The 13487-nt window shown below is 40.3% G+C and overlaps 2 protein-coding genes across 5 annotated transcripts; both read left to right on the top strand.

Annotated features, from left to right (window-relative positions):
• Positions 1-267: 267 nt before the first annotated feature.
• tmco6 (transmembrane and coiled-coil domains 6) lies at positions 268-5495 on the top strand. 2 transcript variants are annotated; one of them, XM_061079278.1, is made up of 13 exons: positions 268-433; positions 939-1045; positions 1137-1249; positions 1723-1906; positions 2013-2117; positions 2627-2718; positions 2868-2984; positions 3123-3234; positions 3764-3944; positions 4071-4165; positions 4317-4484; positions 4765-4899; positions 4991-5495. In XM_061079278.1, the coding sequence occupies exons 1-13, from the start codon at positions 343-345 to the stop codon at positions 5006-5008; spliced, it is 1518 nt and encodes a 505-aa protein (XP_060935261.1). In that variant the 5' UTR covers positions 268-342; the 3' UTR covers positions 5009-5495. The 2 variants fall into 2 exon arrangements, with proteins under 2 accessions (XP_060935261.1, XP_060935259.1); XM_061079276.1 differs by having other exon boundaries at positions 3120-3234.
• A 604-nt stretch (positions 5496-6099) lies between these two features.
• Positions 6100-12291, top strand: LOC133011588 (uncharacterized). Of its 3 annotated transcripts, XM_061079352.1 has the most exons (8): positions 6100-6442; positions 8477-8530; positions 8679-8824; positions 8978-9088; positions 9670-9726; positions 9842-9988; positions 10132-10245; positions 11231-12291. In XM_061079352.1, the coding sequence occupies exons 3-8, from the start codon at positions 8705-8707 to the stop codon at positions 11282-11284; spliced, it is 603 nt and encodes a 200-aa protein (XP_060935335.1). In that variant the 5' UTR covers positions 6100-6442; positions 8477-8530; positions 8679-8704; the 3' UTR covers positions 11285-12291. The 3 variants fall into 3 exon arrangements, with proteins under 3 accessions (XP_060935335.1, XP_060935337.1, XP_060935334.1); XM_061079354.1 differs by lacking the exon at positions 8477-8530; XM_061079351.1 differs by lacking the exon at positions 6100-6442 and having other exon boundaries at positions 7282-8530.
• Positions 12292-13487: the final 1196 nt, after the last annotated feature.

Below are 13487 nucleotides of genomic sequence, written 5' to 3'. Positions count from 1 at the left end.
GTAGATGGGTAGGTAGGTAGGTAAGTGGATGCATATATAGATTGATTGATAGATTAACGGGGAGGTAGATGGATGGATGGATAGATAAAATAGATGGGTGGGTAGGTAAGTGGATAGAGAAAGATAGCTGGATAAAAAAAAAAACATCTTTCCACACAATACTGATAGTCTCCCATAAAAAACCGCTGGGTGGCGCTGCAGCAGCTGTCAAAGGGGCAGAGGAAACAGAAGAAGAAGGTCACAGCCAATCATCACTGGTGAAATGCAGCCGCCCTGATCACAACATTGCGAGCTGAGCAGTGTTTACACTCAGTCTGTGGCTGAAGCAGAAGAGAAGAGAGGATGTGGAGGCTGAACAGAGTTCGTCACAAAGCGGGTCGACAGGTCGGCAGCTCGGAGCAGGTCCGCCTGAAGAGGAGGGAGCAGGAGAGAGGTTTGGTCCTAATGACGCTGTGTTTTTAACCTTAAGTCCGTGGTGATGGTGAAGGTTCGAATAAAGAGAAGCTGAAGACCAGTTCATGCTTCTGTTACACTTCAAGCTTAGTTACAAGTAAGGGATCCAAGCGTAACATTTGTGTAAAACTAGTAACTGTACACGATATACAGTATTCACATGCTAATGGTAAACTAGCCTTTGTTTCACAGTATTTGCTTAAATGAAGATCAGACAATGATCCACAGTCAATACCAGACGATAGTACATCACCTATATATAGCAATTGATGAGACTATACTTGAATATAAATTAATATTTTGTTTTGTTTTTTAACACTAAACTGATGCATCCTACAGCAACTGTGACATTTGTGTAGTAAACAATAAAGGCAGCTTTCTCCATGAACTTGACAAATTGATGACTTGTAGAACATCTTGACAATCAACAACCAAGTATAAGCTGCTTTAATTTCACTGAAGTTTGTCCATGTTTGTTGCTGTAGCACTGAGACAGGCCCGCAGAGACAGACAGCTGGTGAGCAAGAGGCTCCTGCTGAATGAGGATGAGGAACAGCCGGAGGTCACCATGGACACCATGTCAGGAGAGCAGGTGACAGAGAGACGATAGATAGATTATTTGTCGGTATTTTTTATTGAATTAAGGATTGTGGGAGATTTGATCCTTGTGCTCAATTCCCCAGGACGTGGTCAGCCTGCTCCACAAACTTCAACCCAGCGGGCCTGAGAGGGAGACCCACCTGAGAGCCCTGAGTCACGCTCTCCGTGGCCCTTCAGCACAGCTCAGCTTCATCAAGTACAGTGGATTCCCCGCATGAAAGCCCCTTTCAGACATGAACTCCGGGAAATGTCCAGATATCTGGGTCCAGACATTTTTGCCTTTTAACATATGAAGAACATAGCAGGAGATTGTCGGGGTCACATAAATTCACAACACCAATCAGGCTAGTGGGTAGAGCATGCAGGGGGAAGGACATGACATAAAACCTGGTGCGGATATCACACATTTTCTCTCACAGCACAGCAACACTGGAGTCGTCTGTTATTATCACAAAAAGCTCTTGAATGTCATTGTCTTTCAAAGTTGACGTCTGCTTCTTCTTCATGTGCCTTGTGCACATTTTCGTGGAGGCTATTAGGAAACATTGTGGAAAATGTCTGGACTCCAGTATATGTCTGAAAGCAGCTCAAATCATCTAAAGTGACACTATCGTTTGCTTTCTTAAATCTCTATCATGTGACATGTCTGTGTATCTTTCTTCTATCAAGGCAGGAGAATAGTATGCACCTGCTGGTCGGTCTCCTCACTGGCTCTAATGCTCAGTGCCGTCTCCATGCTGTCCGCTGTCTTCATGAGCTGTCTCACTCTCCCCACACCAATGTGGCCCCAGCCTGTCTGCCTGCCACCCCATACCTGCTCACCTACCTGTCTGGCCAGAGCACCAAGTTCACTGTTAGTAGCTACTCATAGCAGACAGTGTGTAATATTATCAACTTATCATGAAGTTATTATTATTTATTGTTTTACTGTGTGTGTGTGTGTATTCATGTGTACACAGGAGCTGTGTCTGTACACGCTGGGTAATTTATTCCCGGACAGTGATATTGTGAAAGAGAAACTCCTGGCCCAGGGAATCATACCAGCTCTGGCCAACTCCCTAGAGGTAACCGAACAACATTAATTGGACCTAAACATAGTAAAATATAGTCCTTGTTCTCCTTTTTTTGTGGTTGAGTAATGTTCTTAGAAAAGTATCTGTGAATTGTCGCAGCACCTGTTCTCCTGCAGCTGTCAATGTGTTTTCTCATCAGTGACGTGCCGTTCAAAAGCTAATACATTGTGGCACTTTATATTCAAGCAGCAAAGCCACTAAGAACATATTAATTGCTGGCTACTTTTTTCTTTACATGATTGATTTGGATGTACCAGTTAGCTTTGTGACAGTTAATTGAGCAGAAGGGAAGTGGTCAAATGTGGTTTTATCAAATATCACAATAAAATAAATCCTTGTTGCTGACTAGTTTCGATATAATCTTGTTTAGATGTAAACATTCTGTTGTACTCAGCCCAGTGCAGGACTCTAATTCACTGCGTCTTTGGTAATATGTCAGTAAATGTCAAAGAAAGTAAATTAAAATCTGATTGCTAAACTGGTGATTTTTCTGTGTCCAGAACCAGAGACATAATCTGTCAGTGGTGGAGGCGGTGGGGTTCACCCTCTCTCAGCTTCTTCAGGCCAAAGATGCAGCAGAGAAAATAATCCCGTAAGCACTCTTAACTGCACGCCAACTCATCTCTCAAATCCCGATTTCTACTGCTCTATTACAATTTATTTTAGTCACTTATTTTGTCAGGCTTTACTGTCATTAGATGCTGTCCACAGTTGTGCATTGATCTTCCTCTGTGTCTGCAGGCAGGTCCTGGCCTCCAGTTTACCTTCACAATTGCTTTCAGTCCTGACTCCAGATGCAAACTTTGGCCTTGCACCTGCTATTGAGTGTGCGTGGTGTCTCCACTATCTAGCATGCAGGTAGGATATAATCAGCAAGTGTCAACCGTCTGTTTATATTTACAGACCAGATTTCATTGCTTCACCAACAATGTGATTTCACTGATCATATTAACAAGGATTTCTGCCTCTCTTCTCTTCTTATCCTATCTGAAGCAGTGAGGACAACAGAGAGCTATTGGCTTGTGGGGCCCTGCTGCAGTGCAGTTCTTTGTTATTGTCACTAGGTGATGCTGTCGTTGAAGGAAAGAAAGAAGAAGGACTGGAGTTGGTTAGGACGTTAATGGATCAGACACAGCATTTCATAATCTGTTTGTTCGGTTTTAACTCCCTTGCTTTGTTGTTGTTTGTTCGGTTTTGTTTGCATTCTTGAAACATATAATGTGTATCAGCACCTTTATCACAAGTATATCTTATGTTTCCATATATTCGTTCATGTCAATGAGGTATGAAAATCAGCTTGCAGAAACTTGTTTGAGGCAGTTAAACATTCAGATATTAATTTTTTTAAAAGATTGTTTTTTATATGCAATAATGTCGTAGTATGACTTGCATTTAAGACAGGGTTCTACTTGAGATTAGTTGTTGATAACAGCCTTTTATTTTAAAAGTCAAATACTTGGTTGTTTCTTATCAGTATCAGTGTAGAACTACCTTTCGAGATATCAACCTCAACACATTTTTACCTAGATTTATTATTTTTCATATTAAAGGCGCGCACCACCTATACGTGGTAAATGTCATTAAAACTCTTACAGTAAAAACCTGTTAATGGTCTTTTATGTGTTGTGCATTGGCAGCTTGTCTGTCCTGTGCTGCGGTGCGTGGGAAACCTCCTGTCCCTCTGCCCAGTGGACAGCCTGAGCACTCAAGTAGGCGACGTACGACTTGCGGCTGCTGTGTGTGTACTTCTTCAGGCCTACCCACACACCAAGCCAGCCTTGGCCAGGGAGAGCGCCTGGGTCCTCAACAACCTCACAGGTAAGACTTTTTTAATTTGCGGGGAGGGTTTCTTTCTTTTCCCACCTGGGGCTAACTGGATTTATCAGGAGTGACTGTTTTAAACATGATTTATTCCAATGCCTTTCCCATCAATCTCTGTTTCAGCTGCCTCTAGTGATTTCTGCTCTGCTTTGCTCTCTCTCAACTTGGTCCCTGGACTTATCCAGCTCCTGCCTTTCTCTCAAGGCATAAATACAATGGTAAGTGAAAGCAAAGGCCAAACTTAGCTTTTGTAATATTTCTCCACAGTGGCAGATGATGGTCACATTATATTTTTTATTTGAGCCTCGACTTCCTCACACTCTTGTACATTGTTACACCTAATCTCACTGGTCTGTGTCACCTTGTCAGGTCCTCAGAGTTCTTGCAAACATCGCCTACAAAAAAAAGGAGTTCTGTGTCCAGCTGGCCCAGCTTGGATTGGTGTCTACACTCTGTGCAACACTTAAGATGGCTGACCAAGAAATGGTGACCCTCAGTCTGGAGGTCCTCTTCCTGCTGGTGCTCAGCACACAGCAGGTAAGAAAGTCTACATCCCTTAGAAGACACAGTCAAAAATGCCAAGTTGAAGTGTTGTCAGTGCAAAAAGCAAAACACTACAGTTGAGTCAGTTGTTGGTTCTACCTCTATCTTCGATGTGTTACAAAAGCATTTGTCTGCAGCAGAATTCATGCACCACATTCTGCCACAAATGTAAAAGGAAACCTCCATAAGATGTTCATGCTTGTATTCATCACTTGGATTTGTAACATCTATAACAACTGAGATCTCATAGATGCTGGTTGCTCTTTCTTTTTAGGTGGCGGATGAGTTTGTGAGGCTTGGTGGAGTTTCACTGTTAGAAGCCATTCAGTACAATAGTGAAGGAGAGATGAGGCGAAGAGCAGCATACCTCCTGGAGCACCACCTACTAACTCACTCATCAGACCCCACAGTAAGACTTTTATTCTTACAGATTTTTCTGTTTGTTGAATTTAGACGAATTCAAAATTCAATAATGACTACTTTGATCTGGTGTTTTGCAGGTGGACAATGTCCCGTGATGCTGAGTTAACACACACAAACACACACAGGATACAGTGAGGCCATGGGGACACACCTAATGATACAGGACAACTTCTTTATACTCTCACCTGTGTCCTGAGAAACAGATGCTATTTTTATATTGAACAATGATGATGTTTTACCATTGGATATCAGTGTTGTTAATAATGGTATTTTTAATAACTGCAACCATGAAGTTAAGTTTTTTTTATACCTCTAGATTTAACCTCAATCACAAAACTTTTCATAAAATTGAATGAGAGAGTAAAGAAGAGTATTTATGTACAATAATGTGACTATATGTATAACTGTAGAGGACTTAATGAAATGAAAACTGACTGTAAATATCTGGAATGAGGGAGATGAAAAATACCTTTTTGTGATGCTGGTGATTATCATGGATTATAGCTATCATCAGCCAAAAAATCTAATGCAATTTTACATTTATCAAATATACTAATAAACATCTTCAGGAAAAACATGAAATTTTGGTTTTGTGATAATTTCTGAGGGTTTTTAGAAAAACGGCTGCGATGTAGAAAGAGTAATGGCAGAGTGGACCCGTCTTTAGAAGGTCATCAACAGGAATTACAGAGGTCTAAAGTGGGAGGAACTATGGGCACAGATTCTAAGGGTCTGGTCTGAGAAAATGTAATAATATCAATAAATAACCACAAATAAGAATAAAAAAAATCTAAGAAATGAATCTGTAGACTACTGCCTAATAGTCTTATTATTGCCATTTGATGGCAATTGCTCATACTGTAAGCCTAAATAAGTATATTTATTATTTTGAACAAAGGTTAAATGTTATTTCACAAGTTTCAAAAAGTGCCCTCAATTTTTTTCAAATGCCCCTGGCAAAAATTGCCTCCTACAAAATATGTAAATTTCCTACCCTGCATCCAGCAGATAAAGGGACACACACCCATCAGATGGAGACACACACCCATCTGATGGAGACACACATCCAGCAGATAGAGGGACACACACCCATCAGATGGAGACACACACCCATCTGATGGAGACACACATCCAGGAGCAAGAGACACACACATCCAGCAGATAGAGACACACATCCAGCAGATAGATACACACATCCAGGAGCAAGAGACACACACATCCAGCAGATAGAGACACACATCCAGCAGTTAGAGACACACATCCAGCAGCTAGAGACACACATCCGTCAGATAGAGGGACACACCTCCACTTGCCAAGCTTTTGGGAACACAACTCTCCGGGTTGCCACAGAAGATTTCCTCTGTTCGCCTTCACCACCAGCAGCAGCCTGTGTGGGTTCACGCCGTTTCACCGAGGACTGTCTCACCCACAGAGCCCGGCATGAGGCTGGATCTGCGGCCAGGCTTCTGCTGAGAGCCGGGGCGGATCCCTCTGTGAAGGGCCGTGACGAGGAGCCGGAATTAAAACCCGTTAGTGACACACATCAGTTTAATATTTGCTCTCGATCAAGAGTCGGTCCAAATATCTTCTGGATAAAGTTTCAGCCAATCGGAGTTGTAGCTTGTAGCACGTTAGCTCCTGCAGCTAAGTTGGGTAAAGTTGGCTCAGCTAGCGGTTAGCATGCATCAGTCTGTTTACACTGTGTCTTTTTTAACACATAAAAGTCATGGTGTTATTTAAACAACTTTGACGAATCTGGAATCATCCCTCAAAGTTGTTTCTTCATCCAGTTGTTCGATGCAAATTAGAAGCAACTCTTGAAACCAGCTTGACTCGCTAAGGAGGAGCTGTTGTTGTTTTCTAACGTGAATGGGTGAAGATAAGTAATTGTCAGTGAAAGTGGATGTGATGGAGAAGCAGATCATAGTGTAGCCAGCTCCATCACATCCCCAGGGAAACACTCCTCATCACTCAGAACTCCCACTGGCAGCACGTCTGGAGCTAACATGTGGGAAAGGATCCACCCTCCTCCTGCTGCAGCCACTGATACAAGACACAATGATCTTCACCAGCAAGTTATTCATTGTAAAATCACTGCCAAAACTGCCAGTATCGGAAATCTTCAGTTATCTGCTTCAATTCATTTTACTGGTGGATCCTTCACCCAAGTCGCAAAGGTGTTATAGAAACTCATGTGTGTGAATCCAAGTCTGACTTTTGTTAAACAATTACATTAAAAGATTGCTCTGCTGTTGTTTTTAGGTCTGCAAAGCCACAAGTGTTCAGATGTTCCTGACATGACAGCTTCAGGAGACATAAAATAATGCTTCTTCATCCACATATCCTCGTTGTTCTTGTTTATATTATTATTATTGTCTAAACTTAAATGTTCTAAATAAAAGACTTTGAGTAGTTGCTTTCAAATTGGCAGATATGCTGGTAAACTGAAAAGTTAAACTAGATTTAATTCATAATGACTTTTCTAACTGCATGGTTGTCAAGGGTCCATGAAATCAGTACATTTTATGATTGAATATACGATGTATGAATGAACAATTACTTAATCTGCTTGATAGATATAGTTTGTATTTTGAAGTGTGTATGCATTTAAGCAGCTGGGCTCTAGGCCTGGATGGTCAGTCATGCGTCTTGGAGGGTTTGGCAGTTGGTTCATTCTTCATACGACCTGATATTGGGGTGTAGCCATTTTAACCGAGAAGCAACACAGACATTAATATCTGTGTAAAGGTAAACACTTCATCTAATTTCTGCAAACACTAAATTTACAATGCCATTACAGGATTATTAGTGATATAAATATAATATCAGTGTTATACTGGTAGATGGCATGTCTGCAGTAAAACATTTATTTCATTGATTCCTCAGAGAATATTTCTTGGATCTTTATGAAAACAATTAGGCATGTTAATGAGAGTGATATTTATGAGGTTGTGGAATTTGGTTGAGGTATATGCTCTACCGAGTGACATTCTATTGAGTCATTAGGTTCATTTTCATCTGTAACTTGCCCACATCGAGCAACCGAATATCTATTGACTGCAGAACTTCTTAATTAATTGTTCAACTCTACAGGTCATATTTTTAAACACTGCAATGAATTGACATCCTTATTAAAATTGTAGGTCGGCTCCATCTAAAGAAATGTGCCAAATCCAGGAACATGAAAACAAAGGTTTTCTTAGGTAACCAGTAACCAAAATGTGGTTCAATGAGTGAATGTAATGACTCCAGCTATAAACATATATTAATTTATCCTTTATTCGACCAGGAAGGTTCCATATAGATACAAAATGAAAATGAAATAAAGCTTTCCTCATTTAACACAATGAGGTCATAGCTTGCTTCAACCCATGGAAATAGTTTTGTCAGTGTATTCATGTCCCTGTATATACACACAGATCTCAGTAGGATTTAGCTCTGATTTAGTGGCTGTAGTGTGGAACAGCCTCTGCCTGCAACTTCCCAAAGTGTCCAGCTCCTCCCCTTCATGAAGAAAAAAAGAAAAAGTCTCAGATTTCCTCACTTCCTCTTTCCACTCTCAGCATTCTCTTCCCGTTATCTTTCACACTCCTCCTCTGCATTACAACCAAAACAAGGTGGGTCACTTCATGTTTTTGCTCAAACCCCTGCAATCTTCTGCACACTATGTTTTGCCTGGAGCACTGTGGCCTGTCTGGAGTCATTCGGCTTTACCACAGTATTCATCTGGTTCGATTAACTCTTGCTCTCTCCTCCCACGGCCAGACACAGCGTATATAGTTTTACTGGCCATGGAGGGCCCTGAGCCAACAACTAGAGCGACAGCAACACGACAAGATGGGAACCAGGAGTTGCTGATGACCAGCAAACCTCTGCATCGATTTATCCAGAAGGAGCCCAAGGTTCTTGGGGTAGGACATCCAACACTGCAGAGCCACACAGAGCTGAGATCATGGACAGTTATAGTCACTCATGCTCTTCGTCTTATTCATCAGTAGATTTACACAGAGCCACGGGCACAACAGTCACTACAGTCAATGCCTCCTTCCTCTTCTTCTTTCTAGATTGTCATTCTGATCTTTGGCTGCGCAGAGCTCCTGATGGGATTTCATCTGGCGTCTGAAACTGTGCAAAACTCTTGTGCAATCTACATCCCCTTCTGGCAGGGAATTCTGGTACCTAACAATCAAGTGTTTACCAGTGACATGCTGAAAATGGAGAGATAGTCTATTTGAATGGTTGAATATTCACTAATAACATTAGCTTAATCACCAATTTAATGTATAGTTAACAGAAGCACCTAAAATCCCCTGAAAACTGGGTGATCTTTCTGTAATCTTTCCAAGATTAAGATGCAAAGTTTGACACCACTCTTTTATTTCATGTATGGTAATGGTGAAATGACAAGCAACCAGTTGACAAGCTTTACATAAAGACTGGAAACAGGAGTAAAACATTTAGCCTGGCTCTGAAGGAAGATAAACTCTGTCTACCAAAGCGGACAACACACCACATACATTTCTCTGCTGGTTGTCTGGCAACCTCACGATGATATTAAAAATGTTTTAGTCATAGCTTCCCGACAAGAAAGTGTCAAATGCTGGTTCTGTACTGGAAAATACCCTTTCCAGTACAGTTTTACACAGTCTTAAACTTGATGTGTGATCTACGATGGTATGTCATGCAGTTGTCAAAATATATTTGTGAATGACAGGAGAACATGAGGCTAATGGTGTTTTTGTTGTGTTTTTTTAAGTTTCTTGTCTGTGGAAAACTGTCTGTCTACACCGGGATACATCCATCCAAGAAGATGGTAGGCATATTTGTGCTTTTATGTCATAATAATGATGTATTTTATTGTGTCGCCCATCAGTCTTTCTTTCTTTTCTCAATGACCCATTTCATTTTGTTGAACTCATCTTTCCCAGGTGACTGTGTGTTTGGCCATGTATGTGGTTTCCATCTTGGGGGTCGTAGTCTCCATTGGTTTCAGGATATACTGCTTATCCTATTTAGGCTACCTTAAATACATGACAAGACACGCAGAGGACAAGGACTGGGCCCTGGGCAGAATTGTGAGTTACAGCATGATTGGTTGGTTGGTTGGTTGGTTGGCTGTTGGTTGGTTGGTTGTTTTGACTAAATAGATGAGATTTACATTTTTTCAAAGTGTATGAATACCCCCCCCCCCCCCCCCTTTCACTTTCCATCACTTTAGGAACAGCTGTTTGGTGTTGAAGGCTTACTGTTCACGTCCTCTCTGTGTGTGGCAGTGATCCTCATCTTCTTGTCTTCTGTCGCACGTTTAGCACTGAAATCCACAAACACGCAGGTAATGCTTTTTCTTTTCTTTTTTTCGGAAATTGAATCTAAAATAAGTGTTGCCCACTGAGATTTGAATTGAATTAACCCCTTTGGAGGGAGACATTTTTCTGAACCAGCACAGAAGTTCCAGACAACCATCACAAATGAAAAAGCTATTATTAGAGCTATATTTATCCATTCATTAGGGAGTAGGAGCCAATCCCAACTGACATTAGGTGAGAGGTGGGGTCCACCCTGGCCATGACACCAGTGCATTGCAGGTCCAACATAGAGAGTCAAACAACCATTCACTCTCACATCTACACGTATGGTCAATTAACCGTCTCCAATTAACCTAACCCCAATCTGCATTTCTTTGGCCTGTGGGAGGAAGCCTGAGTACCTGGAGAAAACCCCCACAGACACAGGGAGAATATAAATAGAGACCCAGGTGGAACAGGAATTCAAACCAGAACCTTCTTGCTACATGTTGGTGCCCTAAACGTTTGTTTTCCTCCTCTCACATGCTGTAAATATGATCCCAAGATGTGGTTGATAGTGTGAAATTGATACTTATCACAGTAATATCAGTGTGACTCACAAGGTCTTTCATATCATAAGTAGAATCTTAGTATTTTGGCCTTGATTGGCAGCAAAAACATTAGGTCCAGACCAACAACATATGACAGAAGACAAAATATATAGGTCAGAATTAATTACAAATGCTTACTTAAAATAATTAATACAATTTCTAATACAATCTTGTATCATATTTCGTCATATAAACAAACTAATTTAGACCTAAAAACAGCTCAAGAGCAACTTAAGTAAAACCAATAAGTTCATGAGACTCACACATAAATTTATAAAATAACCAGAGACATCAGCAGCTAGAGGAAGCCAGATGTCATTGATCACAACTATATCTTGTACCAGTTTTGTGTCAATCATCATTTTATCTCCTCTTTGTTTCCCTGCTCTCTAACCGGTCTCCACTTCAATATCTCCAACAGGTTATTGTCAGGTGCATCCCGGCGCCAGCACAGAGTGACGCAACACCGAACTAAGATCAGTCTTTTCCAATCATCAGTCTACTAATATTTCATATTGTTTTCCTGCAGTTCATGTAAACATATCACAATTCTCTACAATATATTACATGTGAATGATACACCACCTAGTGGCTTTTACTGTACGTTACATTACAACTTGACAGTATGTGTAACAGTGTATGGTGTAAGCACAGATGTCTGACAAGAAAGAAATGCATTACTAAACAAAATTTGCTTTTTGTAAAACCTTTTTTGAATGCACTTATTAAGGGGAACACAGTTACCACTATTATATGCAGGAAGGCTTAAGTGTACTTACTGTATAAACACTTCACGTTATTACATTAACCACACTGCACATTAGACTTTGAATCAAAGCCTGAAAGTTATGACTCTTACACAATGTTATATCACCTAATGTTATAGTGATAGGTTTAAAGGGGAGACATATATTAAGTTTACATTGGAGTAAGTAGGTGTTAGTACCTTTTGTGTTTGCTCCCCAATCACATGAAATCCAACCATGAAGGTTTTGAATCTAGACACATCCACCCAGTAAGAGTTTCAACAATGTATGATGGACACTTTGATATTTCTGATCAGCTGCATCATTACTACAGTATGTTTTGTGTTTGGGCCAACTGTGAGTTAAAACATCCTCTGTGTGATCCCCTTATGTACATTTATCCCAAAGACAAATAATATACAATCATAATCAAAACTGCATTTGGTATATTGGAATAGATTTGGGTTAGAATCTGCTTGCAGATTGTTCATGATCATTAGCATATTCCTAGCTTAGCATTTGATGTATATGTTTATATAGTTCAACATGTTCGACATGACTGTGATATACTGAGCCTAACTGGAAACCGGTTGCCATCTTTTTCCTGTGAATGTGTGAAGAACAGATTTGGACGGGGGTCACTTTTCAAGTAGCTTTAGCTCTTAACTATATTTGATGCAATAAATGTGATGTATGTTGTTTGTTTAATACAGAATAAAAGTAAAAATGATGCTCAGATTTATGATCAGAGATTTACTCAAATATAAATCGTTATGCATAGACAGCACTGATACATACAGTGCACCGTAGTAAATGGAGGACAGACTCAGTAGTTTTTACCTCCATGACCACTTAATAATCATTGATTCTAACATCCCACACGCAGGTATGTGAATGTGTGCATTTATATATTTGAATAGTTTGACATACAAATGAAAAAAAGCTGATCAGCAGAAGCATTGCATGGGTTTGTCAGCCTTTTCAAAAAACTGATTTGTGCCATTCAGACTCTAGACCTGTGGTTGAAGTTTCTAAATGCTTTCATTATTTCTCCAAAGCTATTGTGTAAGCCTGTTGGCTTCAAATCTATTTCCTCTTCAATCAGCAAACACGACTTTACTCCACAAGCACAGATCAAATTATTTTTGCTGCAAGTGATTTTGACCTGCATACACACCTCGGGTTTCTACAGGTGTCAACACCTGTAGAATTTAATTTAAAACTTAAATGTAATGAATGGACTTTAAGACATATGTCAAGTAAGACAGGAAATATCAGAGTCCCAGAATTACTTACACTTCCTCTTAATTGAAGATAAGGTGAAGTAGTCTATGAGAGAATAAACTTTTAACCAGGCCAAGTGTACTGTGATAAATTCTGACCAGAGTGTTGGTGGACTATCAGTTATCAGTTCCGTGGTTTTATTACAGCTTGCTAATATCTAATATCATTGAGAAAGTGTTGCAACATACACACCTCACAAACTATGCATGTTGCCAAAAAAAACAAGCATCAAAATGAAAGTTAACGTAATTAAGACCTACCTCTGGTTCAGGCTCGAACAAGTCTAAAATTGAAATATCAATTACTCAAGTAAGTTAAGGTACAGTAAACCAGAAGTGGAAAGAAGTGAAAACCTATCAAGTCCTAACCCCTAAACATATTATATAATATCCAATTATATGTAATATACATAGTATGCAATAGTTTAACATGTTTAAGACTTTCAAAAGCCTAAAATTGATCTGCACAGCCATTGATGTTGGGAGTAAGGATGTTCACTGGATGCATCATGTGGTGGTGCTTAAATGTTTCAATCTCCATGCACTGTGATGGCCCAGCCTGTCAGCCGTGCCACACATGGCTGAGGACAGCCAGGCAGAGGCAATCCAGAGGCGTGGTGTTGGAGGGGCGGTACTACCCCAGGGGATC

Source organism: Limanda limanda, chromosome 10 (genome assembly GCF_963576545.1).
Source record: "Limanda limanda chromosome 10, fLimLim1.1, whole genome shotgun sequence".
Classification (NCBI taxonomy): Eukaryota; Metazoa; Chordata; class Actinopteri; order Pleuronectiformes; family Pleuronectidae; genus Limanda; species Limanda limanda.
This window is presented reverse-complemented; position numbering and strand designations above follow the sequence as displayed.